Source organism: Physella acuta, unplaced genomic scaffold (genome assembly GCF_028476545.2).
Source record: "Physella acuta isolate Inbredline_101_S28 unplaced genomic scaffold, ASM2847654v3 ptg000494l, whole genome shotgun sequence".
Taxonomy (NCBI): Eukaryota; Metazoa; Mollusca; class Gastropoda; family Physidae; genus Physella; species Physella acuta.
Window position 1 is genome coordinate 59842 of NW_026732013.1, and position 25616 is coordinate 85457.

Consider the following 25616-nt stretch of genomic DNA (forward strand, 5'->3'; position numbering starts at 1 on the left):
TAACACCGATCTATTTTTTAATATGCTAAATGTTTTTTGTAAATATGTTTTAAATTTCCTTTTAAAATTAAAAACTTTACGTCATAATTACCCTGACACATGAAACAACACCTTGCACGCCAAATCAACGTCCAACCCCACCCTCCCCATACACACTGGGGATTATGAGAGCAACAACCCCCCCCCCCCTACCCCCCCACACACACACACACGATGAAGATTATGAAAGTCACCCCCCCACACACACACACACATACGATGACTATTATGACATTAACAAACTCCTCCCTCCCCATTCCCCCCCCCTCCACCCCCCCCCCCACACACATTGACGATTATGAGAGCAAAAATCTCTCCACACGATTTCTCTCCTGTGTGCTCACACTGCACCCCCTCAAGAATATTCCTGTAAACAATGTTTGTGTCGTCAACATTTGAGGTGTCCGCCACAGGTCATGCAAGCTAAACTGAATGGTTTATTAACAAAATAAGTTCTCTCCAAAACTCTGGGAGGTAACTGGCACTGAAACTATGGTTTTTTTGTGGAATTATATTTCCATGTTTTGCATAAAGCTGGTACCAGCTGTCAAACACAAAGTCAAGTCACTCGAATGCAAACATCAAACAAAACACGCTTAAGTCAAGTCACCTGAATGCAAACATCAAACAAAACACGCTTAAGTCAAGTCACTCGAATGCAAACATCAAACAAAACACGCTTAAGTCAAGTCACCTGAATGCCAACATCAAACAAAACACGCTTAAGTCAAGTCACCTGGATGCAAACATCAAACAAAACACGCTTAAGTCAAGTCACCTGAATGCAAACATCAAACAAAACACGCTTAAGTCAAGTGTCTTGAATGCAAACATCAAACAAAACACGCTTAAGTCAAGTGTCTTGAATGCAAACATCAAACAAAACACGCTTAAGTCAAGTTACACGAATGCAAACATCAAACAAAACACGCTTAAGTCAAGTCACACGAATGCAAACATCAAACAAAACACGCTTAAGTCAAGTCACCTGAAAGCAAACATCAAACAAAACACGCTTAAGTCAAGTCACACGAATGCCAACATCAAACAAAACACGCTTAAGTCAAGTGACTTGAATGCAAACATCAAACAAAACACGCTTAAGTCAAGTCACCTGAATGCAAACATCAAACAAAACACGCTTAAGTCAAGTGTCTTGAATGCAAACATCAAACAAAACACGCTTAAGTCAAGGCACTCGAATGCCAACATCAAACAAAACACGCTTAAGTCAAGTCACACGAATGCAAACATCAAACAAAACACGCTTAAGTCAAGTCACCCGAATGCAAACATCAAACAAAACACGCTTAAGTCAAGTCACACGAATGTAAACATCAAACTAAACACGCTTAAGTCAAGTCAATCGAATGCAAGCATCAAACAAAACACGCTTAAGTCAAGTCACACGAATGCAAACATCAAACAAAACACGCTTAAGTCAAGTGTCTTGAATGCAAACATCAAACAAAACACGCTTAAGTCAAGTCACACGAATGTAAACATCAAACTAAACACGCTTAAGTCAAGTCAATCGAATGCAAACATCAAACAAAACACGCTTAAGTCAAGTCACACGAATGCAAACATCAAACAAAACACGCTTAAGTCAAGGCACCTGAATGCAAACATCAAACAAAACACGTTGAAGACATTGTGTTTTGTATTGAGTCTGTTCACACTGGGGTAATAGTAGGACTTTGGGTCAATGGGTCTATGGGTCTAAGGGTCTATGGGTCTAAGGGTCTAAAGGTCTATGGGTTTATAGGTCTATGGGTCTAAGGGTCTAAAGGTCTATGGGTTTATAGGTCTATGGGTCTAAGTGTCGATGAGTCTATGGGTCTAAGGGTCAATGAGTAAGGGTCAATTGGTCTAAGGGTCAATGAGTCTAAGGGTCTATGAGTCTAAGTGTCAATGGGTTTTAGGGTCTATGGGTCTATAGGTCTAAAGGTCTATGTATCGGTCTAAGGTCTATGGATCTATGAGTCTATGGGTTATCTGAATCAAGGGACTGGGATGACCCAATGACTAGGCTATGTACCATAACAGTATGTGGATTTGAACTGTTCCCGTCTTGACATACCAAACAAGCAGAGCTACTGAACTCGATGTCATTACGTTTTTAATTAATAATTTTAATTAATATATGCAACATATGGATCGGTTATTGGAGAAATGAAGTGAAAGTAAGAAAGGAGTTATAAATAGAAACTGGCTTACAGTTGAGAGGAAAATACTATTTTCTGCAGAAGCCATTCTGATCTAACTCCCTTATTGAGATAGCAGTGTTTTAGATTGGTATATCTACACGCAGTTTATATTTGTTGTTTTTTTTTTCGCCTTCTCTATTTCATTATTGTGATGTTTATAACTTATTACATTGTAGGTGAATGTCAGTACACATTCACCAAGTCTTAACATTTTATTTGATGTCAAGTTCACTATGTAACAAAATGACAAAAAAATGTCACGAAATATCACAAATATTCCCATAATGTAATTATCTAAAATGTAACAAAAGTTCACACAAAAAAAATCATCACATCACAAAATGCCAAAAATGTAACAACATCACAATTTGTTCACATTCTTGTTTCATCACTTTCAATCTGTCATTGTAATGACGTCATGTTCATGTGGTGATGAGTGAGGTGGGAGGCGAGTGGCACATAAAAACATGAACATTTGGTAATAAAGTATTGATTGACTCATTTGTTGCTTTAGTTCATTCATCGTTGTCATTTTGTCATTTTGTCCTCCTTGTCATCTGTGTCATTTTGTCATCTGTTATGTTTGTCATCTTTGTCATCTTTGTCATTTTGTTATGTTTGTCATCTTTGTCATCTTTGTCATCTTTGTCATCTATGTCATCTTTGTCATCTTTGTCATCTTTGTCATCTTTGTCATCTTTGTCATCTTTGTCATCTTTGTCATCTTTGTCATCTTTGTCATCTTTGTCATCTTTGTCATCTTTGTCATCTTTGTCATCTTTGTCATCTTTGTCATCTTTTTCATCTTTGTTATCTTTGTCATCTTTGTCATCTTTGTCATCTTTTTTATCTTTGTTATCTTTGTCATCTTTGTCATCTTTGTCATCTTTTTTATCTTTGTTATCTTTGTCATCTTTGTCATCTTTGTCATCTTTTTTATCTTTGTCATCTTTGTCATCTTTGTTATCTTTGATATGATGGTGAGGCAGTTTGATATGACAGTGAGGTAGTTTGATATGACAGTGAGGTAGTTTGATATGGCAGTGAGGCAGTTTGATATGACGGTGAGATATGTTGATATGACAGTGAGGTAGTTTGATATGACGTTGAGGTAGTTTGATATGGCAGTGAGGCAGTTTGATATGACGGTGAGATATGTTGATATGACAGTGAGGTAGTTTGATATTACGTTGAGGTAGTTTGATATGACGGTGAGGCAGTTTGATATGACGGTGAGGTAGTTTGATATGACGGTGAGGTAGTTTGATATGACGGTGAGGTAGTTTGATATGACGGTGAGGTAGTTTGATATGACGGTGAGGTAGTTTGATATGACGGTGAGGTAGTTTGATATGACGGTGAGGTAGTTTGATATGACGGTGAGGTTGTTTGATATGATGTTGAGGCAGTTTGATATGACAGTGAGGTAGTTTGATATGACAGTGAGGTAGTTTGATATGACAGTGAGGTAGTGTGATTTGACAGTGAGGTAGTTTGATATGACAGTGAGGTAGTTTGATATGACGGTGAGGTAGTTTGATATGACGGTGAGGTAGTTTGATCCAATATGACGGTGAGTTAGTTTGATATGACGGTGAGGTAGTTTGATATAACGGTGAGGTAGTTTGATCCAATATGACGGTGAGTTAGTTTGATATGACGGTGAGGTAGTTTGATATAACGGTGAGGTAGTTTGATATGACGGTGAGGCAGTTTGATATGACGGTGAGGTAGTTTGATATGACGGTGAGATAGGTTGATATGACGGTGAGGTAGTTTGATATAACGGTGAGGTAGTTTGATATGACGGTGAGGTAGTTTGATATGACGGTGAGGTAGTTTGATATGACGGTGAGGTAGTTTGATAAAACGGTGAGGTAGTTTGATATGACGGTGAGGTAGTTTGATATGACGGTGAGGTAGTTTGATATGACGGTGAGATAGTTTGATCCAATATGACGGTGAGGTATATTGATATGACGGTGAGGTAGTTTGATATGACGGTGAGGTAGTTTGATATGACGGTGAGGTAGTTTGATATGACGGTGAGGTAGTTTGATATGACGGTAAGGTAGTTTGATATGACGGTGAGATAGTTTGATCCAATATAACGGTGAGGTAGTTTGATATGACGGTGAGGAAGTTTGATATGACGGTGAGGTAGTTTGATATGACGGTGAGGTAGTTTGATATGACGGTGAGGTAGTTTGATATGACGGTAAGGTAGTTTGATATGACGGTGAGATAGTTTGATCCAATATAACGGTGAGGTAGTTTGATATGACGGTGAGGAAGTTTGATATGACGGTGAGGTAGTTTGATATGACGGTGAGGTAGTTTGATATGACGGTGAGGTAGTTTGATATGACGGTGAGGTAGTTTGATATGACGGTGAGGTAGGTTGATATGACGGTGAGGTAGTTTGATATGACGGTGAGGTAGGTTGAAGCCGATACAGCCGATGTCAACACGTCTTGCAGCCTACTTTCGTTTCCCCCACATATAATTTCCTATGTATATGTATATGAATACTGATCCAAATTGTATTCACATTTTTGTAAACCGGTTTTATTAAAATCAAAACTTGATGCTGTACAACTCAAAAGAAAACAAATGAAAATTTTACGAACCATTACGGGATACCAATTATTGTTTCTATTTCAGTTATGGCTTCTTCATTATTTTATTTATTTACATTATCTAATCACATACCTATGCTCCCTTCCTTACCAACATCATCTTTATAATAGCCTGTATATGTTTTGTTTCGTGTTGAAATGTTAAAACTTGTTTGTGTTAAACATTTTAATTTTCTTAGCCACTTTTTACTTTCTCGTATATACGTAGTATAGAGAAAGTATTGTAATCGTGCAAAAAAAAAAATCGAGATTTTTACAAATCTCGACGTTTTACACCTCACTGATACGGAAAAACATAATTTTGCAATCTTGTCCGTATGTCTGTGTGTGTGTGTGTGTCTGTGTGTCTGTCCGTGTGTAAACACGATAACTTGAGTACCGTTAGAGCTAGAATGATGAAATTTCATATTTAAGTATTTTATCAAAATCGTAGATCCGTATCAACTTTTGAGCGATTTCCGATAACCGGAAGTGGTACTTTTCCTACTTTGAATTTTCCAAAAGCCTATAACTTGAGTACTATTTCAGATAGATAAATGAAATTTCACATGTAAGTAAAAGATCTAATTCTCTACCTTCTGTTAAATTTTGAATAATTTCCGTTGACTGGAAGTTGTAATTTACGCTACTTCCGATTTCTCAAAAAACTAATGTAAATTTATTAAGTACTAATACTATTGCGCACTATTATACACACCTTTATTAGGCGTTCGCTTGGTGCGCAATTGTTTTTTACTGAGATTCTATTCTATTTTTAAAAGTTTAAGTATTTAAAATGGATTAAAAATCATAACTATATCCCCAGTTACCATCCACTGTTGTTTTATATAAGAATATTCGAGAAAGTTTAGGGGAGATCACTACCGGTTTATTGCTTACACATATGATGCTGTCATTTTTTACCTTCTCGTATATACGAAGTATAGAGAAAGTCTTATAATCGTGCAAAAATAAATCGAGATTTTTGCAAATCTCGACGTTTTACACCTCACTGATACGGAAAAACATAATTTTGCAATATTGTCCGTATGTCTGTGTGTCTGTATGTGTGTCTGTGTGTGTGTCTGTGTGTAAACACGATAACTTGAGTACCATTACAGCTAGGTTGATGAAATTTCATATACAAGTATTTTATCAAAATCGTAGATCCGTATCAACTTTTGAGCGATTTCTGATAAACGGAAGTGGTATTCTTTCTACTTTGAATTTTTCAAAAGCCTATAACTTGAGTACTATTTCAGATAGATAAATGAAATTTCACATGTAAGTAAAAGATCTAATTCTCTATCTTCTGTCAAATTTTGAGTAATTTCCGTTGCCCGGAAGTACTAATTTACGCTACTTCCGATTTCTCAAAAAACTAATGTAAATTTTTAAAGTACTAATAATATTGCGCATTATTATGCACTTTTTTATTTGGCGTTCACTTGGTGCGCAATTCTTTTTTCTATGAGATTCTATTCTATTTTAAAAAGTTTAAGTATTTAAAATGGATTAAAAATCATAACTATATCCCGAGTTCCTGTTGTTTTATATAAGAATATTCGAGAAAGTTTAGGGGAGATCACTCCCGGTTTATTTATTGAAGATACAAGTATTATAAAAAGAAATAAAAAAAATTAAAATAATGAAAGCAAGTTTAATAAAGAACAAAATTACTTCGCGCCCTTTCATGGAGAACATTTAAAAAACAGCGTCACTTCTTGAAGACATGATAATATCGTATGTTGCCTCAGCTTGCTCAACCAGATTCATTTTGTGACCGACATTTGAAGGCTTTCAACGCCAACCTACTACTTTCAGATACCCATAAGTCAAAGTTGACCAAAGAAAATAATAGCAAGGGTCTGTACTACGTGACCTATGGTCTTGTTGGTAAGTTGACACACTCTCCCTGTTACGGAACAATAAAACGCTGGACACAAACCGCTCCATCTACTTATGGACATTGACCTACTGGATGGTAACACTTAAAGAAATAACAATAACAATAACAACAACAACAATAATAATAATAATAATAATAATAATAATAATAATAATAATAATAATAATAATAATAACAATAACAATGATTATAATAATAATAACAACAACAACAGCAACAATAATAATAACGAGCCGACCCGCGGCGTATCATACGCCGCTATTTAGTTGATTTATTTTCTACTTTTCAGTAATTCATAATTTGTGAATTCGACAGTACCAATGCTGCCACTGAAAATATTTGCTTTAAAATACTAACCCCCCTCCTTTCCCCTAACCCCGACCCTACACCCCCCCCCCCCCCCCCGTGAAAGCAGCCTCCTCTTAGTTACCTCCTGTAAGTTTAAAGTCGGTTCAAACTAAATTATCTGCCCCTAATAACCGTCACTAAACCTGGCTGAACGGTTTGTAAACATTAACGTGACCACAGCTCAGCAGACCATGTGGGGGTGAGGTAGGGTGGTAGTGATAGTGATAGTGATAGAGAGAAAGAGAGGGGACTGTAAGGAGGCGCTTGCAGCTTGTTTTCTAACGGCTCGCAGAGGAGAATTATATATATAGATAATAACAATAACAGTAATAATAATAATAATAATAACAACAATAATAATAACAATAACAATAATGCTATAAATAAGAAGAAAATACAATCATTTATAAATGCATGCCTCAGAATGATCCTGTGAATTCGCTGGCCTAAAACCATCAGAAATGATGTTCTATGGCAGGGGTCGGCAACCTTTTGAAGTGGAAGAGCCAAAAGTTAAAATTTTCAAAATTTCCCTGGTTTTAAAGAGCCACTAACATTTTTTTTAATTCAAATATTTTATTTTTTTATTAAGATTATTAGTATTTGTTCAAGGAGCTGGAGAGCCGCATCTTGATATCAAAAGAGCCGCATGCGGCTCGCGAGCCGCAGGTTGCCGACCCCTGTTCTATGGCAATGGACAAATCAACTGCCAGCTGAAGTAGAGATCCTCCAGAGAAAATGGAAATAGATTGGCCACACACTCAGGAAGCCTGTATCCAGCATAACAAGACAGGCTCTCACCTGGAATTCACAAAGCAGGAGGAGGAGAGGCAGACCAAGAAAGACCTGGAGACGTGACCTGGAAGAAGACACCAAGAAGATTGGATACACCTGGGGACAGTTGGAGAGACTAGCCCAGGACAGAGACGTCTGGAAAGCTCTTGTCAGCGGCCTACGTCCCAGTAGGGACGACAGGCAAACCTAACCTAACCTAAAAATAATAATCATAACAAATAATAACCTAATAATAATAATAATAATAATAATAATAATAATAATAATAATAATAAATAATAATAATAATAATAATAATAATAATAATAATAATAATAATAATAATAATAATAATAATAAATAACAATAATAATAATAATAATAATAATAATAATAATAATAACAATAATTAATAATAATAATAATTAATTAATAATAATAATAATAACAATAATAATAATAATAATAATAATAATAATAATAATAATAATAAATAATAATAATAATAATAATAATAATAATAATAATAATAATAATAATAATAATAATAATAATAATAATAATAATAATAATAATAATAATAATAATAATAATAATAATAATAATAATAATAAATAACAATAATAATAATAATAATAATAATAATAATAATAATAACAATAATTAATAATAATAATAATTAATAATAATAATAATAATAATAATAATAATAATAAATAATAATAATAATAATAATAACAATGACAATAATGATAATAACAAAAAATAACCTAATAATAATAATAATAATAACAATAATAATAATAATAATAACAATAATAATAATAATAATAATAATAATAATAATAATTAATAATAATAATAATTAATAATTAATAATTAATAATTAATAATAATAATAATAGCGAGAAAAGTCCTAGAAATGAGGAAATAAAATTTTATACTTTTTCTATCAGATTATTGTAATTTAAAATATACCTAAGCACAAATAATCTTTACGTCAAGTAATGTTATTTACCAGTGGAGTTGAACAAAGAGCGGGCAACAACAACACATTTGATATGGGATATCTAAACGTGTTACCTTTGGTATGGGATATCTAAACGTGTTACCTTTGATATGGGATATCTAAACGTGTTACCTTTGTTATGGGATATCTAAATGTGTTACCTTTGATATGGGATATCTAAACGTGTTACATTTGGTATGGGATATCTAAAGTGTTACCTTTGATATGGGATATCTAAACGTGTTACCTTTGATATGGGATATCTAAACGTGTTACCTTTGATATGGGATATCTAAACGTGTTACCTTTGATATGGGATATCTAAACGTGTTACCTTTGATATGGGATATCTAAACGTGTTACCTTTGATATGGGATATCTAAACGTGTTACCTTTGATATGGGATATCTAAACGTTTTCTAAAGATTCTAAAGCTGGATAAAAACGCATTAGATTTTTAACAATAAGGAAGATGTGAAAGATTTAATGGTGAAAATATAGCTCATATCCACATAGGCACCAGTGGGGGTGGGGAGGAGTTTGTTCGTTTTATGCGGCATAGCAAACAGATTAGGAAGCGGTGTTGTGTAGAAGGAGTGTGCCCAAAAAAGGGGAAAGAAATTACAAAGCTAAAATTAAGACTCACGGTGAACAAGTTGTTTAATACTGTAATGCATATTCCCATGGTTCAGATTAATCTGAACTCGTAGTGTACAAAGCTGAATAAGGGTCTAAGTCACGGGTTCCCAACCTGGGGGTCGCGACCCCCAAGGGGGTCGCGAAGGTCTTCCTGGGGGGTCGCCAACTGGTATACTAAACCTTAGTAATTTAAAACAAAACATAAATATTTAGAAGAATTTTTGAAATTCGGCTTCATTAACATAACTGGAAATGTAATAGAGAAGAAACAAAGCGCACTGTACAAAGTTGTTCTCAGTCACGAGTCTATGAAATCTTCAAAACTAAAACGCCATTTGAGACGAGTCATTCGGAACACACAAAAAATATATGGAGTTCTTTCGTCGGTAAGAAGCGAATTGCAAACGCCAGAGACTTGATCGAACAGGAAGTTTTCACCAGCATTAGTGCAAGCATCAAATGAAGTCGCGATAGACAAGGCCAAACAAAAAAACAAAACAATAGGAGAAAATCTCATCAAACGCTGCATGTAAGTAACACATTTTTATCGAAATTAAGCTTTCACCATTGTTTGCTTTTCAAGTTGATAAATCAACAGACATGAGTTCGCGTTCGCAGTTGCTGGTCTGTGTCTATATTCATGCGGATTATAGCAAAGAAGAGTTGCTCTTTTGTGAAGATAGCATGGAGAAAATAAATACCTTTTTTGAAATTGGATGATTAAAATGGGTTAGAACGGCTGTGGGGGTTTGTACGGATGGTGCGCCATCTATGTTTAGCTCAAAATCGGGCTTTCAGAAAACAGAAAAGATTTAGCTCCCTAACCACTGCCCTAACCAATCTAGTATAAGTCGTAAATTATATAAAATCTGGAGCCTTCAAAGAACAAAGCAAAAACATTAATATAGATCACGAGATTCTGCTATTCTACACTACAATACGCTGGCTGTCAAACGAAATGTTGTAAATTGTGTTTTTAATTGAAATCTGAAATCAAATTGTTCTTGGAAGTGCAAAGGAAACAAGACTTTTTGGTATACTTAAAACGACATAGAGTTGTTGGAGAGAGTATCATACCTAGCAGATGTGTTCGAACATCAAGATAAGCTTAACCTGAAGCTTCAGGGAAAATGAACGAATATTACAACTTTCCATGATAATCTCGTGGCATTTTTATCAAAGCTGCAAAATCGGTAAAGAAAATAAATCTTGGAAATATTGTACATTTGAGAAACTCTGCGGTGTGGTAAATGAATCTGATTGTGAGATAATCAAAATTTTGAAAAAAAGCGATTTCTGGGCATCTAGAATCTCTTGAAAACGAACTGCATCGATATTTCTCTGAGCTGAAAAAAGAAGAATCTGCATTTACGCATTACCCATTCTCTTCTTCCCTTGATGTTGCCAGCATTCCCGATGAATTACAATATTAATTCTTTGATTTGCAGAATGATTCCGAGTAAGATGAAAAATTGCAGACACAATTTTGGTGTAGTATTCACCATTCATACCCAAACGTAAAATTTAATTGACTTTTCGAGAATATATTTTTAACACTATTCTTCGATTAAAAACAAAATTAAGATAATTATAATGACATAGGTTGGCGTTAACAAAATTTTTTTAAAATTAAAAACTTAACCACGAAGGTTTAGAGAATAGTATGCAATTTTACTCATGCTATTAAAATAGTTATCAAGAGTAGACCTAGTTCATATTGAAAGTCTACTAGAAAATCTTATTTTAGTGCTTATTAATTTCCATACTAATTTCGGCTTTTTAATTCTATGGGGGTCGCGGGTCACTTACTTTTTATAAAAGGGGGTCGCCACTCAAAAAAGGTTGGGAACCACTGGTCTAAGTAAAGGTGATCTACTATGTGATGTTATAATAACATAACTTGGATATTCACAGTATGTAAAAAAAGAAATAGCTGAAATTTAAACTGATTAAAAATTGTATACTATTTTAATGTAACAATACATTGCTGTTGGTGGTATTTCAATTTAACAATACATAGTTGTTTGTGCTATTTTAATGTAACAATACATAGCTGTTAGTGCTATTTCAGTATAACAAAATATAGCTGCTGCTGTAAAAAAAAAAGTAGCAATTGATTCACAATGATCATTGCTTACACTGGAAGATTTTTAGAAATCTCTGCCTGAACTGCTTAATCAATATGAAATACAAAAGGAAATTCAAAACTTGATTAATATTAGCAAAATTAATCAACCAATAAATATAGTTACAAAATATTAGTTCATACAAAAACAGGAACACAACAGGGCAATATAGCAACACAAAAACAATACAAACAGTTACCATTAAGGAAGTGAGCATAAGTTCAGTTTGTTTTGTTATTCTAGGTAAAGTGTGTCCAAATACCCATGCTTTTTGTTTTTTGTATGTGAACAGTTTCTTGATAACAGCAACGGTTAAAACAATGGTCAGAATAAAAGGAATTACAATAAAGTAAATCATAAAAATCGAGGTTTTTATGTTTTCAGATACTAAAAGAAAAAGTAGACTTATTTGGACGCCGAGGCAACTTGTTAATGAGGCCACAATGACAAAACAAAGCAATAAACAACAACGCTGATAAGACAAAATCATTGCTTTTTTAAAGGGACACAAAACAGCTATGAATCTCTCAAAACAAATCAGTACTGTTATCCAATTCGAAAGCATGGGGAAGTAGTACATGCCGCAAAAGTTGGTGAAATTTTCAAGCCATTCAAGATTTAAACTATTCGTAACATATATAATATTACTCATTAGCTTAAACACCGAGGCCATCCCGTCAGAGCCAGCAAGAGCCAACACAAACAAGGCCCCTGGGTTTTCGGCTCTTAGAGTCCATAAAGTGGCGGCGATGAAAATGTTGGCAGGTACACCGATGGCAGCGAGGACGACAGTTGAGACGCCTGCAGGGTCACCAAACAAACTCAGCTCACTGAATAACGGAGAGAAAAAAAATTAAATACATCATTAGAATAGATACGTTTGTGTTTTCCTTGTCGCGCTTTTTTCCGTAACATAATTTCAGTATTAAGCATAATATGCATTTCTTAAGGTTGATTTTTAAGGAATCCGCGATTAGCTTTTGAATAACGCCAAGAAGAATGTTTTACACTAACGAATGAGGCCAAACTGTTCAAAGTGATTGTTACGTATGTAAGATGATTTTCCTTGAAACATTTTGGCTCATAAATCATATAAGTTGTCTCGAAATTTCAGTAAATTGTATCTCAGTTACTGTGTAGTGAGATAGCTTGCCTGTAAAAAAGAATACGTGGTGGGGTCGAATAGTAGAGAACAGTGAAGCTGGTAGTCTAGAGTACGTGGTGGGGTCGATTGGTAGAGAATAGTGAAGCTTGTAGTCTAGAGTTCGTGGTGGGGTCCATTGGTAGAGAACAGTGAAGCTGGTAGTCTAGAGTTCGTGGTGGGGTCGATTGGTAGAGAATAGTGAAGCTGGTAGTCTAGAGTTCGTGGTGGGGTCCATTGGTAGAGAACAGTGAAGCTGGTAGTCTAGAGTTCGTGGTGGTGTCCATTGGTAGAGAATAGTGAAGCTGGTAGTCTAGAGTTCGTGGTGGGGTCGATTGGTAGAGAATAGTGAAGCTGGTAGTCTAGAGTTCGTGGTGGGGTCGAATGGTAGAGAACAGTGAAGCTGGTAGTCTAGAGTTCGTGGTGGGGTCGATTGGTAGAGAATAGTGAAGCTGGTAGTCTAGAGTTCGTGGTGGTGTCCATTGGTAGAGAATAGTGAAGCTGGTAGTCTAGAGTTCGTGGTGGTGTCCATTGGTAGAGAATAGTGAAGCTGGTAGTCTAGAGTTCGTGGTGGGGTCGATTGGTAGAGAATAGTGAAGCTGGTAGTCTAGAGTTCGTGGTGGGGTCGATTGGTAGAGAATAGTGAAGCTGGTAGTCTAGAGTTCGTGGTGGGGTCGATTGGTAGAGAATAGTGAAGCTGGTAGTCTAGAGTTCGTGGTGGGGTCGATTGGTAGAGAATAGTGAAGCTGGTAGTCTAGAGTTCGTGTTGGGGTCGATTGGTAGAGAATAGTGAAGCTGGTAGTCTAGAGTTCGTGGTGGGGTCGATTGGTAGAGAACAGTGAAGCTGGTAGTCTAGAGTTCGTGGTGGGGTCGATTGGTAGAGAATAGTGAAGCTGGTAGTCTAGAGTTCGTGGTGGGGTCGATTGGTAGAGAATAGTGAAGCTGGTAGTCTAGAGTTCGTGGTGGGGTCGAATGGTAGAGAATTGTGAAGCTGGTAGTCTAGAGTTCGTGGTGGTGTCCATTGGTAGAGAATAGTGAAGCTGGTAGTCTAGAGTTCGTGGTGGGGTCGATTGGTAGAGAATAGTGAAGCTGGTAGTCTAGAGTTCGTGGTGGGGTCGAATGGTAGAGAATAGTGAAGCTGGTAGTCTAGAGTTCGTGGTGGGGTCGATTGGTAGAGAATAGTGAAGCTGGTAGTCTAGAGTTCGTGGTGGGGTCGATTGGTAGAGAATAGTGAAGCTGGTAGTCTAGAGTTCGTGGTGGGGTCGATTGGTAGAGAATAGTGAAACTTGTAGTCTAGAGTTCGTGGTGGGGTCGATTGGTAGAGAATAGTGAAGCTGGTAGTCTAGAGTTCGTGGTGGGGTCGATTGGTAGAGAATAGTGAAGCTGGTAGTCAAGAGTTCGTGGTGGGGTCGATTGGTAGAGAATAGTGAAGCTGGTAGTCTAGAGTTCGTGGTGGGGTCCATTGGTAGAGAATAGTGAAGCTGGTAGTCTAGAGTTCGTGGTGGGGTCGAATGGTAGAGAATAGTGAAGCTGGTAGTCTAGAGTTCGTGGTGGGGTCGATTGGTAGAGAATAGTGAAACTTGTAGCCTAGAGTTCGTGGAGGGGTCGATTGGTAGAGAATAGTGAAGCTGGTAGTCTAGAGTTCGTGGTGGGGTCGATTGGTAGAGAATAGTGAAGCTGGTAGTCTAGAGTTCGTGGTGGGGTCCATTGGTAGAGAATAGTGAAGCTGGTAGTCTAGAGTTCGTGGTGGGGTCGAATGGTAGAGAATAGTGAAGCTGGTAGTCTAGAGTTCGTGGTGGGGTCCATTGGTAGAGAACAGTGAAGCTGGTAGTCTAGAGTTCGTGGTGGGGTCGAATGGTAGAGAATAGTGAAGCTGGTAGTCTAGAGTTCGTGGTGGGGTCCATTGGTAGAGAATAGTGAAGCTGGTAGTCTAGAGTTCGTGGTGGGGTCGAATGGTAGAGAACAGTGAAGCTGGTAGTCTAGAGTTCGTGGTGGGGTCGAATGGTAGAGAATAGTGAAGCTGGTAGTCTAGAGTTCGTGGTGGGGTCGAATGGTAGAGAATAGTGAAGCTGGTAGTCTAGAGTTCGTGGTGGGGTCGATTGGTAGAGAACAGTGAAGCTGGTAGTCTAGAGTTCGTGGTGGGGTCCATTGGTAGAGAACAGTGAAGCTGGTAGTCTAGAGTTCGTGGTGGGGTCGAATGGTAGAGAATAGTGAAGCTGGTAGTCTAGAGTTCGTGGTGGGGTCGATTGGTAGAGAATAGTGAAGCTTGTAGTCTAGAGTTGGTGATGGGGTCGATTGGTAGAGAATAGTGAAGCTGGTAGTCTAGAGTTCGTGGTGGGGTCCATTGGTAGAGAATAGTGAAGCTGGTAGTCTAGAGTTCGTGGTGGGGTCGATTGGTAGAGAATAGTGAAGCTGGTAGTCTAGAGTTCGTGGTGGGGTCGATTGGTAGAGAATAGTGAAACTTGTAGTCTAGAGTTCGTGGTGGGGTCGATTGGTAGAGAATAGTGAAGCTGGTAGTCTAGAGTTCGTGGTGGGGTCGATTGGTAGAGAATAGTGAAGCTGGTAGTCTAGAGTTCGTGGTGGGGTCGAATGGTAGAGAATAGTGAAGCTGGTAGTCTAGAGTTCGTGGTGGGGTCGAATGGTAGAGAATAGTGAAGCTGGTAGTCTAGAGTTCGTGGTGGGGTCGAATGGTAGAGAATAGTGAAGCTGGTAGTCTAGAGTTCGTGGTGGGGTCGAATGGTAGAGAATAGTGAAGCTGGTAGTCTAGAGTTCGTGGTGGGGTCCATTGGTAGAGAACAGTGAAGCTGGTAGTCTAGAGTTCGTGGTGGGGTCGAATGGTAGAGAACAGTGAAGCTGGAAATCTAGAGTTCGTGGTGGGGTCCATTGGTAGAGAACAGTGAAGCTGGTAGTCTAGAGTTCGTGGTGGGGTCGAATGGTAGAGAATAGTGAAGCTGGTAGTCTAGAGTTCGTGGTGGGGTCGATTGGTAGAGAATAGTGAAGCTTGTAGTCTAGAGTTGGTGATGGGGTCGATTGGTAGAGAATAGTGAAGCTGGTAGTCTAGAGTTCGTGGTGGGGTCGAATAGTAGAGAATAGTGAAGCTGGTAGTCTAGAGTTCGTGGTGGGGTCGAATGGTAGAGAATAGTGAAGCTGGTAGTCTAGAGTTCGTGGTGGGGTCGATTGGTAGAGAATAGTGAAGCTGGTAGTCTAGAGTTCGTGGTGGGGTCGATTGGTAGAGAATAGTGAAGCTGGTAGTCTAGAGTTCGTGGTGGGGTCGAATGGTAGAGAATAGTGAAGCTGGTAGTCTAGAGTTCGTGGTGGTGTCCATTGGTAGAGAATAGTGAAGCTGGTAGTCTAGAGTTCGTGGTGGAGTCGATTGGTAGAGAATAGTGAAGCTGGTAGTCTAGAGTTCGTGGTGGGGTCGAATGGTAGAGAATAGTGAAGCTGGTAGTCTAGAGTTCGTGGTGGGGTCGATTGGTAGAGAATAGTGAAGCTGGTAGTCTAGAGTTCGTGGTGGGGTCGATTGGTAGAGAATAGTGAAGCTGGTAGTCTAGAGTTCGTGGTGGGGTCGAATGGTAGAGAATAGTGAAGCTGGTAGTCTAGAGTTCGTGGTGGGGTCGAATGGTAGAGAATAGTGAAGCTGGTAGTCTAGAGTTCGTGGTGGGGTCCATTGGTAGAGAACAGTGAAGCTGGTAGTCTAGAGTTCGTGGTGGGGTCCATTGGTAGAGAACAGTGAAGCTGGTAGTCTAGAGTTCGTGGTGGGGTCGAATGGTAGAGAATAGTGAAGCTGGTAGTCTAAAGTTCGTGGTGGGGTCGATTGGTAGAGAATAGTGAAGCTTGTAGTCTAGAGTTGGTGATGGGGTCGATTGGTAGAGAATAGTGAAGCTGGTAGTCTAGAGTTCGTGGTGGGGTCGAATGGTAGAGAATAGTGAAGCTGGTAGTCTAGAGTTCGTGGTGGGGTCGAATGGTAGAGAATAGTGAAGCTGGTAGTCTAGAGTTCGTGGTGGGGTCGATTGGTAGAGAATAGTGAAGCTGGTAGTCTAGAGTTCGTGGTGGGGTCGATTGGTAGAGAATAGTGAAGCTGGTAGTCTAGAGTTCGTGGTGGGGTCGAATGGTAGAGAATAGTGAAGCTGGTAGTCTAGAGTTCGTGGTGGTGTCCATTGGTAGAGAATAGTGAAGCTGGTAGTCTAGAGTTCGTGGTGGGGTCGATTGGTAGAGAATAGTGAAGCTGGTAGTCTAGAGTTCGTGGTGGGGTCGAATGGTAGAGAATAGTGAAGCTGGTAGTCTAGAGTTCGTGGTGGGGTCGATTGGTAGAGAATAGTGAAGCTGGTAGTCTAGAGTTCGTGGTGGGGTCGATTGGTAGAGAATAGTGAAGCTGGTAGTCTAGAGTTCGTGGTGGGGTCGATTGGTAGAGAATAGTGAAACTTGTAGTCTAGAGTTCGTGGTGGGGTCGATTGGTAGAGAATAGTGAAGCTGGTAGTCTAGAGTTCGTGGTGGGGTCGATTGGTAGAGAATAGTGAAGCTGGTAGTCTAGAGTTCGTGGTGGGGTCGATTGGTAGAGAATAGTGAAGCTGGTAGTCTAGAGTTCGTGGTGGGGTCCATTGGTAGAGAATAGTGAAGCTGGTAGTCTAGAGTTCGTGGTGGGGTCGATTGGTAGAGAATAGTGAAGCTGGTAGTCTAGAGTTCGTGGTGGGGTCGATTGGTAGAGAATAGTGAAGCTGGTAGTCTAGAGTTCGTGGTGGGGTCGAATGGTAGAGAATAGTGAAGCTGGTAGTCTAGAGTTCGTGGTGGTGTCCATTGGTAGAGAATAGTGAAGCTGGTAGTCTAGAGTTCGTGGTGGGGTCGATTGGTAGAGAATAGTGAAGCTGGTAGTCTAGAGTTCGTGGTGGGGTCGAATGGTAGAGAATAGTGAAGCTGGTAGTCTAGAGTTCGTGGTGGGGTCGATTGGTAGAGAATAGTGAAGCTGGTAGTCTAGAGTTCGTGGTGGGGTCGATTGGTAGAGAATAGTGAAGCTGGTAGTCTAGAGTTCGTGGTGGGGTCGATTGGTAGAGAATAGTGAAACTTGTAGTCTAGAGTTCGTGGTGGGGTCGATTGGTAGAGAATAGTGAAGCTGGTAGTCTAGAGTTCGTGGTGGGGTCGAATGGTAGAGAATAGTGAAGCTGGTAGTCTAGAGTTCGTGGTGGGGTCGATTGGTAGAGAACAGTGAAGCTGGTAGTCTAGAGTTCGTGGTGGGGTCGAATGGTAGAGAACAGTGAAGCTGGAAATCTAGAGTTCGTGGTGGGGTCCATTGGTAGAGAACAGTGAAGCTGGTAGTCTAGAGTTCGTGGTGGGGTCGAATGGTAGAGAACAGTGAAGCTGGTAGTCTAGAGTTCGTGGTGGGGTCGAATGGTAGAGAATAGTGAAGCTGGTAGTCTAGAGTTCGTGGTGGGGTCGAATGGTAGAGAATAGTGAAGCTGGTAGTCTAGAGTTCGTGGTGGGGTCGATTGGTAGAGAACAGTGAAGCTGGTAGTCTAGAGTTCGTGGTGGGGTCCATTGGTAGAGAACAGTGAAGCTGGTAGTCTAGAGTTCGTGGTGGGGTCGAATGGTAGAGAATAGTGAAGCTGGTAGTCTAGAGTTCGTGGTGGGGTCGATTGGTAGAGAATAGTGAAGCTTGTAGTCTAGAGTTGGTGATGGGGTCGATTGGTAGAGAATAGTGAAGCTGGTAGTCTAGAGTTCGTGGTGGGGTCCATTGGTAGAGAATAGTGAAGCTGGTAGTCTAGAGTTCGTGGTGGGGTCGATTGGTAGAGAATAGTGAAGCTGGTAGTCTAGAGTTCGTGGTGGGGTCGATTGGTAGAGAATAGTGAAACTTGTAGTCTAGAGTTCGTGGTGGGGTCGATTGGTAGAGAATAGTGAAGCTGGTAGTCTAGAGTTCGTGGTGGGGTCGATTGGTAGAGAATAGTGAAGCTGGTAGTCTAGAGTTCGTGGTGGGGTCGAATGGTAGAGAATAGTGAAGCTGGTAGTCTAGAGTTCGTGGTGGGGTCGAATGGTAGAGAATAGTGAAGCTGGTAGTCTAGAGTTCGTGGTGGGGTCGAATGGTAGAGAATAGTGAAGCTGGTAGTCTAGAGTTCGTGGTGGGGTCGAATGGTAGAGAATAGTGAAGCTGGTAGTCTAGAGTTCGTGGTGGGGTCCATTGGTAGAGAACAGTGAAGCTGGTAGTCTAGAGTTCGTGGTGGGGTCGAATGGTAGAGAACAGTGAAGCTGGAAATCTAGAGTTCGTGGTGGGGTCCATTGGTAGAGAACAGTGAAGCTGGTAGTCTAGAGTTCGTGGTGGGGTCGAATGGTAGAGAATAGTGAAGCTGGTAGTCTAGAGTTCGTGGTGGGGTCGATTGGTAGAGAATAGTGAAGCTTGTAGTCTAGAGTTGGTGATGGGGTCGATTGGTAGAGAATAGTGAAGCTGGTAGTCTAGAGTTCGTGGTGGGGTCGAATAGTAGAGAATAGTGAAGCTGGTAGTCTAGAGTTCGTGGTGGGGTCGAATGGTAGAGAATAGTGAAGCTGGTAGTCTAGAGTTCGTGGTGGGGTCGATTGGTAGAGAATAGTGAAGCTGGTAGTCTAGAGTTCGTGGTGGGGTCGATTGGTAGAGAATAGTGAAGCTGGTAGTCTAGAGTTCGTGGTGGGGTCGAATGGTAGAGAATAGTGAAGCTGGTAGTCTAGAGTTCGTGGTGGTGTCCATTGGTAGAGAATAGTGAAGCTGGTAGTCTAGAGTTCGTGGTGGAGTCGATTGGTAGAGAATAGTGAAGCTGGTAGTCTAGAGTTCGTGGTGGGGTCGAATGGTAGAGAATAGTGAAGCTGGTAGTCTAGAGTTCGTGGTGGGGTCGATTGGTAGAGAATAGTGAAGCTGGTAGTCTAGAGTTCGTGGTGGGGTCGATTGGTAGAGAATAGTGAAGCTGGTAGTCTAGAGTTCGTGGTGGGGTCGATTGGTAGAGAATAGTGAAGCTGGTAGTCTAGAGTTCGTGGTGGGGTCCATTGGTAGAGAATAGTGAAGCTGGTAGTCTAGAGTTCGTGGTGGGGTCGATTGGTAGAGAATAGTGAAGCTGGTAGTCTAGAGTTCGTGGTGGGGTCGATTGGTAGAGAATAGTGAAACTTGTAGTCTAGAGTTCGTGGTGGGGTCGATTGGTAGAGAATAGTGAAGCTGGTAGTCTAGAGTTCGTGGTGGGGTCGAATGGTAGATAATAGTGAAGCTGGTAGTCTAGAGTTCGTGGTGGGGTCGAATGGTAGAGAATAGTGAAGCTGGTAGTCTAGAGTTCGTGGTGGGGTCCATTGGTAGAGAACAGTGAAGCTGGTAGTCTAGAGTTCGTGGTGGGGTCCATTGGTAGAGAACAGTGAAGCTGGTAGTCTAGAGTTCGTGGTGGGGTCGAATGGTAGAGAATAGTGAAGCTGGTAGTCTAAAGTTCGTGGTGGGGTCGATTGGTAGAGAATAGTGAAGCTTGTAGTCTAGAGTTGGTGATGGGGTCGATTGGTAGAGAATAGTGAAGCTGGTAGTCTAGAGTTCGTGGTGGGGTCGAATGGTAGAGAATAGTGAAGCTGGTAGTCTAGAGTTCGTGGTGGGGTCGAATGGTAGAGAATAGTGAAGCTGGTAGTCTAGAGTTCGTGGTGGGGTCGATTGGTAGAGAATAGTGAAGCTGGTAGTCTAGAGTTCGTGGTGGGGTCGATTGGTAGAGAATAGTGAAGCTGGTAGTCTAGAGTTCGTGGTGGGGTCGAATGGTAGAGAATAGTGAAGCTGGTAGTCTAGAGTTCGTGGTGGTGTCCATTGGTAGAGAATAGTGAAGCTGGTAGTCTAGAGTTCGTGGTGGGGTCGATTGGTAGAGAATAGTGAAGCTGGTAGTCTAGAGTTCGTGGTGGGGTCGAATGGTAGAGAATAGTGAAGCTGGAAGTCTAGAGTTCGTGGTGGGGTCGATTGGTAGAGAATAGTGAAGCTGGTAGTCTAGAGTTCGTGGTGGGGTCGATTGGTAGAGAATAGTGAAGCTGGTAGTCTAGAGTTCGTGGTGGGGTCGATTGGTAGAGAATAGTGAAACTTGTAGTCTAGAGTTCGTGGTGGGGTCGATTGGTAGAGAATAGTGAAGCTGGTAGTCTAGAGTTCGTGGTGGGGTCGAATGGTAGAGAATAGTGAAGCTGGTAGTCTAGAGTTCGTGGTGGGGTCGATTGGTAGAGAACAGTGAAGCTGGTAGTCTAGAGTTCGTGGTGGGGTCGAATGGTAGAGAACAGTGAAGCTGGAAATCTAGAGTTCGTGGTGGGGTCCATTGGTAGAGAACAGTGAAGCTGGTAGTCTAGAGTTCGTGGTGGGGTCGAATGGTAGAGAATAGTGAAGCTGGTAGTCTAGAGTTCGTGGTGGGGTCGATTGGTAGAGAATAGTGAAGCTTGTAGTCTAGAGTTGGTGATGGGGTCGATTGGTAGAGAATAGTGAAGCTGGTAGTCTAGAGTTCGTGGTGGGGTCGAATAGTAGAGAATAGTGAAGCTGGTAGTCTAGAGTTCGTGATGGGGTCGAATGGTAGAGAATAGTGAAGCTGGTAGTCTAGAGTTCGTGGTGGGGTCGATTGGTAGAGAATAGTGAAGCTGGTAGTCTAGAGTTCGTGGTGGGGTCGATTGGTAGAGAATAGTGAAGCTGGTAGTCTAGAGTTCGTGGTGGGGTCGAATGGTAGAGAATAGTGAAGCTGGTAGTCTAGAGTTCGTGGTGGTGTCCATTGGTAGAGAATAGTGAAGCTGGTAGTCTAGAGTTCGTGGTGGAGTCGATTGGTAGAGAATAGTGAAGCTGGTAGTCTAGAGTTCGTGGTGGGGTCGAATGGTAGAGAATAGTGAAGCTGGTAGTCTAGAGTTCGTGGTGGGGTCGATTGGTAGAGAATAGTGAAGCTGGTAGTCTAGAGTTCGTGGTGGGGTCGATTGGTAGAGAATAGTGAAGCTGGTAGTCTAGAGTTCGTGGTGGGGTCGATTGGTAAAGAATAGTGAAACTTGTAGTCTAGAGTTCGTGGTGGGGTCGATTGGTAGAGAATAATGAAGCTGGTAGTCTAGAGTTCGTGGTGGGGTCGATTGGTAGAGAATAGTGAAGCTGGTAGTCTAGAGTTCGTGGTGGGGTCGATTGGTAGAGAATAGTGAAGCTGGTAGTCTAGAGTTCGTGGTGGGGTCCATTGGTAGAGAATAGTGAAGCTGGTAGTCTAGAGTTCGTGGTGGGGTCGATTGGTAGAGAATAGTGAAGCTGGTAGTCTAGAGTTCGTGGTGGGGTCGATTGGTAGAGAATAGTGAAACTTGTAGTCTAGAGTTCGTGGTGGGGTCGATTGGTAGAGAATAGTGAAGCTGGTAGTCTAGAGTTCGTGGTGGGGTCGAATGGTAGAGAATAGTGAAGCTGGTAGTCTAGAGTTCGTGGTGGGGTCGAATGGTAGAGAATAGTGAAGCTGGTAGTCTAGAGTTCGTGGTGGGGTCCATTGGTAGAGAACAGTGAAGCTGGTAGTCTAGAGTTCGTGGTGGGGTCCATTGGTAGAGAACAGTGAAGCTGGTAGTCTAGAGTTCGTGGTGGGGTCGAATGGTAGAGAATAGTGAAGCTGGTAGTCTAAAGTTCGTGGTGGGGTCGATTGGTAGAGAATAGTGAAGCTTGTAGTCTAGAGTTGGTGATGGGGTCGATTGGTAGAGAATAGTGAAGCTGGTAGTCTAGAGTTCGTGGTGGGGTCGAATGGTAGAGAATAGTGAAGCTGGTAGTCTAGAGTTCGTGGTGGGGTCGAATGGTAGAGAATAGTGAAGCTGGTAGTCTAGAGTTCGTGGTGGGGTCGATTGGTAGAGAATAGTGAAGCTGGTAGTCTAGAGTTCGTGGTGGGGTCGATTGGTAGAGAATAGTGAAGCTGGTAGTCTAGAGTTCGTGGTGGGGTCGAATGGTAGAGAATAGTGAAGCTGGTAGTCTAGAGTTCGTGGTGGTGTCCATTGGTAGAGAATAGTGAAGCTGGTAGTCTAGAGTTCGTGGTGGGGTCGATTGGTAGAGAATAGTGAAGCTGGTAGTCTAGAGTTCGTGGTGGGGTCGAATGGTAGAGAATAGTGAAGCTGGTAGTCTAGAGTTCGTGGTGGGGTCGATTGGTAGAGAATAGTGAAGCTGGTAGTCTAGAGTTCGTGGTGGGGTCGATTGGTAGAGAATAGTGAAGCTGGTAGTCTAGAGTTCGTGGTGGGGTCGATTGGTAGAGAATAGTGAAACTTGTAGTCTAGAGTTCGTGGTGGGGTCGATTGGTAGAGAATAGTGAAGCTGGTAGTCTAGAGTTCGTGGTGGGGTCGATTGGTAGAGAATAGTGAAGCTGGTAGTCTAGAGTTCGTGGTGGGGTCGATTGGTAGAGAATAGTGAAGCTGGTAGTCTAGAGTTCGTGGTGGGGTCCATTGGTAGAGAATAGTGAAGCTGGTAGTCTAGAGTTCGTGGTGGGGTCGATTGGTAGAGAATAGTGAAGCTGGTAGTCTAGAGTTCGTGGTGGGGTCGATTGGTAGAGAATAGTGAAACTTGTAGTCTAGAGTTCGTGGTGGGGTCGATTGGTAGAGAATAGTGAAGCTGGTAGTCTAGAGTTCGTGGTGGGGTCGATTGGTAGAGAATAGTGAAGCTGGTAGTCTAGAGTTCGTGGTGGGGTCGATTGGTAGAGAATAGTGAAGCTGGTAGTCTAGAGTTCGTGGTGGGGTCGATTGGTAGAGAATAGTGAAGCTGGTAGTCTAGAGTTCGTGGTGGGGTCCATTGGTAGAGAATAGTGAAGCTGGTAGTCTAGAGTTCGTGGTGGGGTCGATTGGTAGAGAATAGTGAAGCTGGTAGTCTAGAGTTCGTGGTGGGGTCGATTGGTAGAGAATAGTGAAACTTGTAGTCTAGAGTTCGTGGTGGGGTCGATTGGTAGAGAATAGTGAAGCTGGTAGTCTAGAGTTCGTGGTGGGGTCGATTGGTAGAGAATAGTGAAGCTGGTAGTCTAGAGTTCGTGGTGGGGTCGATTGGTAGAGAATAGTGAAGCTGGTAGTCTAGAGTTCGTGGTGGGGTCCATTGGTAGAGAATAGTGAAGCTGGTAGTCTAGAGTTCGTGGTGGGGTCGAATGGTAGAGAATGGTGAAGCTTGTAGTCTAGAGTTCGTGGTGGGGTCGAATGGTAGAGAATAGTGAAGCTGGTAGTCTAGAGTTCGGTTCGCCAGCTCGTATTCTGACAAGGATCTGATCCTGGTACATGTAAATAAAACTGGGCTTAGTGCTGACCACACCATTTCTTCCTATTCAACCAGCCAAAATTGTGTTTACCACCTTCCTCAAACGAGCACTACTACATATACCTTGGATACACACATCTAATCTAATACTACTAAAACTCAACTTTGTTTACATGTTTGAATATTTATTTGTTTGTCTGATTTCTTACTGTAAGGAAACTGCTGTATATGGGGGGCTGTAAAATAGTATGTAGGTAGAGAATAATTTTTGATTGCAGACAGACTGTTAATCACACATTTTTTTAAAGACATTAATTAATTTATTGATTTATTCATAGGTAGATTAACCACATTTGTTTTAAAGTTTTAGAACAATGGCTTAACTTTGACTGAATAGTGATGTTTGATAACTCATTTTTTTGTTTGTTTGTTTTTCTGATTTGTTATTGGGGAGAATCTTCATTATGTGTAGAGCTGTGAAATGGTATTTTGAGTGGTAAATACTGTTCCTTCTTAAACACACTGTTAATTACAAACTAATTTAAAGCCGTTAATTAATTTATTGATATATTCATGGGTAGATTAACCACATTGTGTATAAAAGTTTAGAACAATGACTGTAGTAATAGTAAAAAGATATATTTTCGTTTTACAACAATGTTTTCAATTATTTTTCCTAAGGCCTACATGTGAATGATAAGGTTGACTATCAGAACCTCGCGGGGCACAGGGCAGGTGAAGTAGAGTTCACCTGTTTGTTTGTCCTAAGCATATGAAGGGATAGTGTGGTCAGAGACATGCTCGGCTGGAATCGTTTTTTTAAACGATAAAAACATGTTGTCTGAGACTTGGCGGGACACTGGGCAGGTGAAGTAGAGTTGAGTAGGTCACCTGTGACGTCAGTATATGAAGGGATAGTCCGAAATCGTTGTTTTCGGTGTTTTTAAAAGATAAAAAACATATGTTTGAATGTGGGGTCTGTTTTTTGTGACGATAAGTGACACTGCAGTAGCGTAGCGAGGAGGGTGGGGCGGGGGGGGGGGACATGTCCCCGGGCGCCGACCTTAGGGGGCGCCAAAATGGGTTGGAAAAATAAATTGAAAGGTTGAGGTGGGTGCAAATCGAAAGTTTGAGGTGGGGGGTGCAAATTGAAATCTTGAGATGGGGGGGGGGTGGTGCACATCGAAACATTGAGGGGGGGGGTGCATATCAAAATCTTGCCGAGGGGCGGGGGGGGGGGGGTTCAAATCGAAAAGTTTGTCCCCGGGCGCAGAAAAGGGTCGCTACGCCTCTGAGTGACAGACGTGATGTTTTTTGATGGATGACCCCCGAAACCCACAGTTATCCAACGGGTGACGGGTAGTCTAGTTCTTTATAAAATAGTTCCAGAAAAAAAATGAAACGGAAGTCACAAAAAACTAAGAAAAACGACATCAGTAGTGAATTGCTACTAGTATTTCAAAATATTTACTTACAAGGTAAAATTGTAGGTCGAGTTATGGCCAAAGTCAACAAAGTCAACAAAACCACAGACATCGGCTGTGTCTTTAGTTGTGTTCAGTTCATCTCCAAATTTGATGACTTTAGTCATTGTAGTTGAGCTTTACAGAAACAAATAATTAATAATATT

General features: G+C 40.8%; 1 protein-coding gene across 1 annotated transcript; it reads right to left on the reverse strand.

Annotated features, from left to right (window-relative positions):
* Positions 1 to 2785: 2785 nt before the first annotated feature.
* Positions 2786 to 25577, reverse strand: LOC131944490 (protein PIF-like). The gene is made up of 3 exons (XM_059305157.1): positions 25462 to 25577; positions 12321 to 12502; positions 2786 to 3216 (listed from the first exon to the last, which is right to left on the reverse strand). The coding sequence occupies exons 1-3, from the start codon at positions 25575 to 25577 to the stop codon at positions 2786 to 2788; spliced, it is 729 nt and encodes a 242-aa protein (XP_059161140.1).
* Between the last annotated feature and the right edge of the window lie 39 nt (positions 25578 to 25616).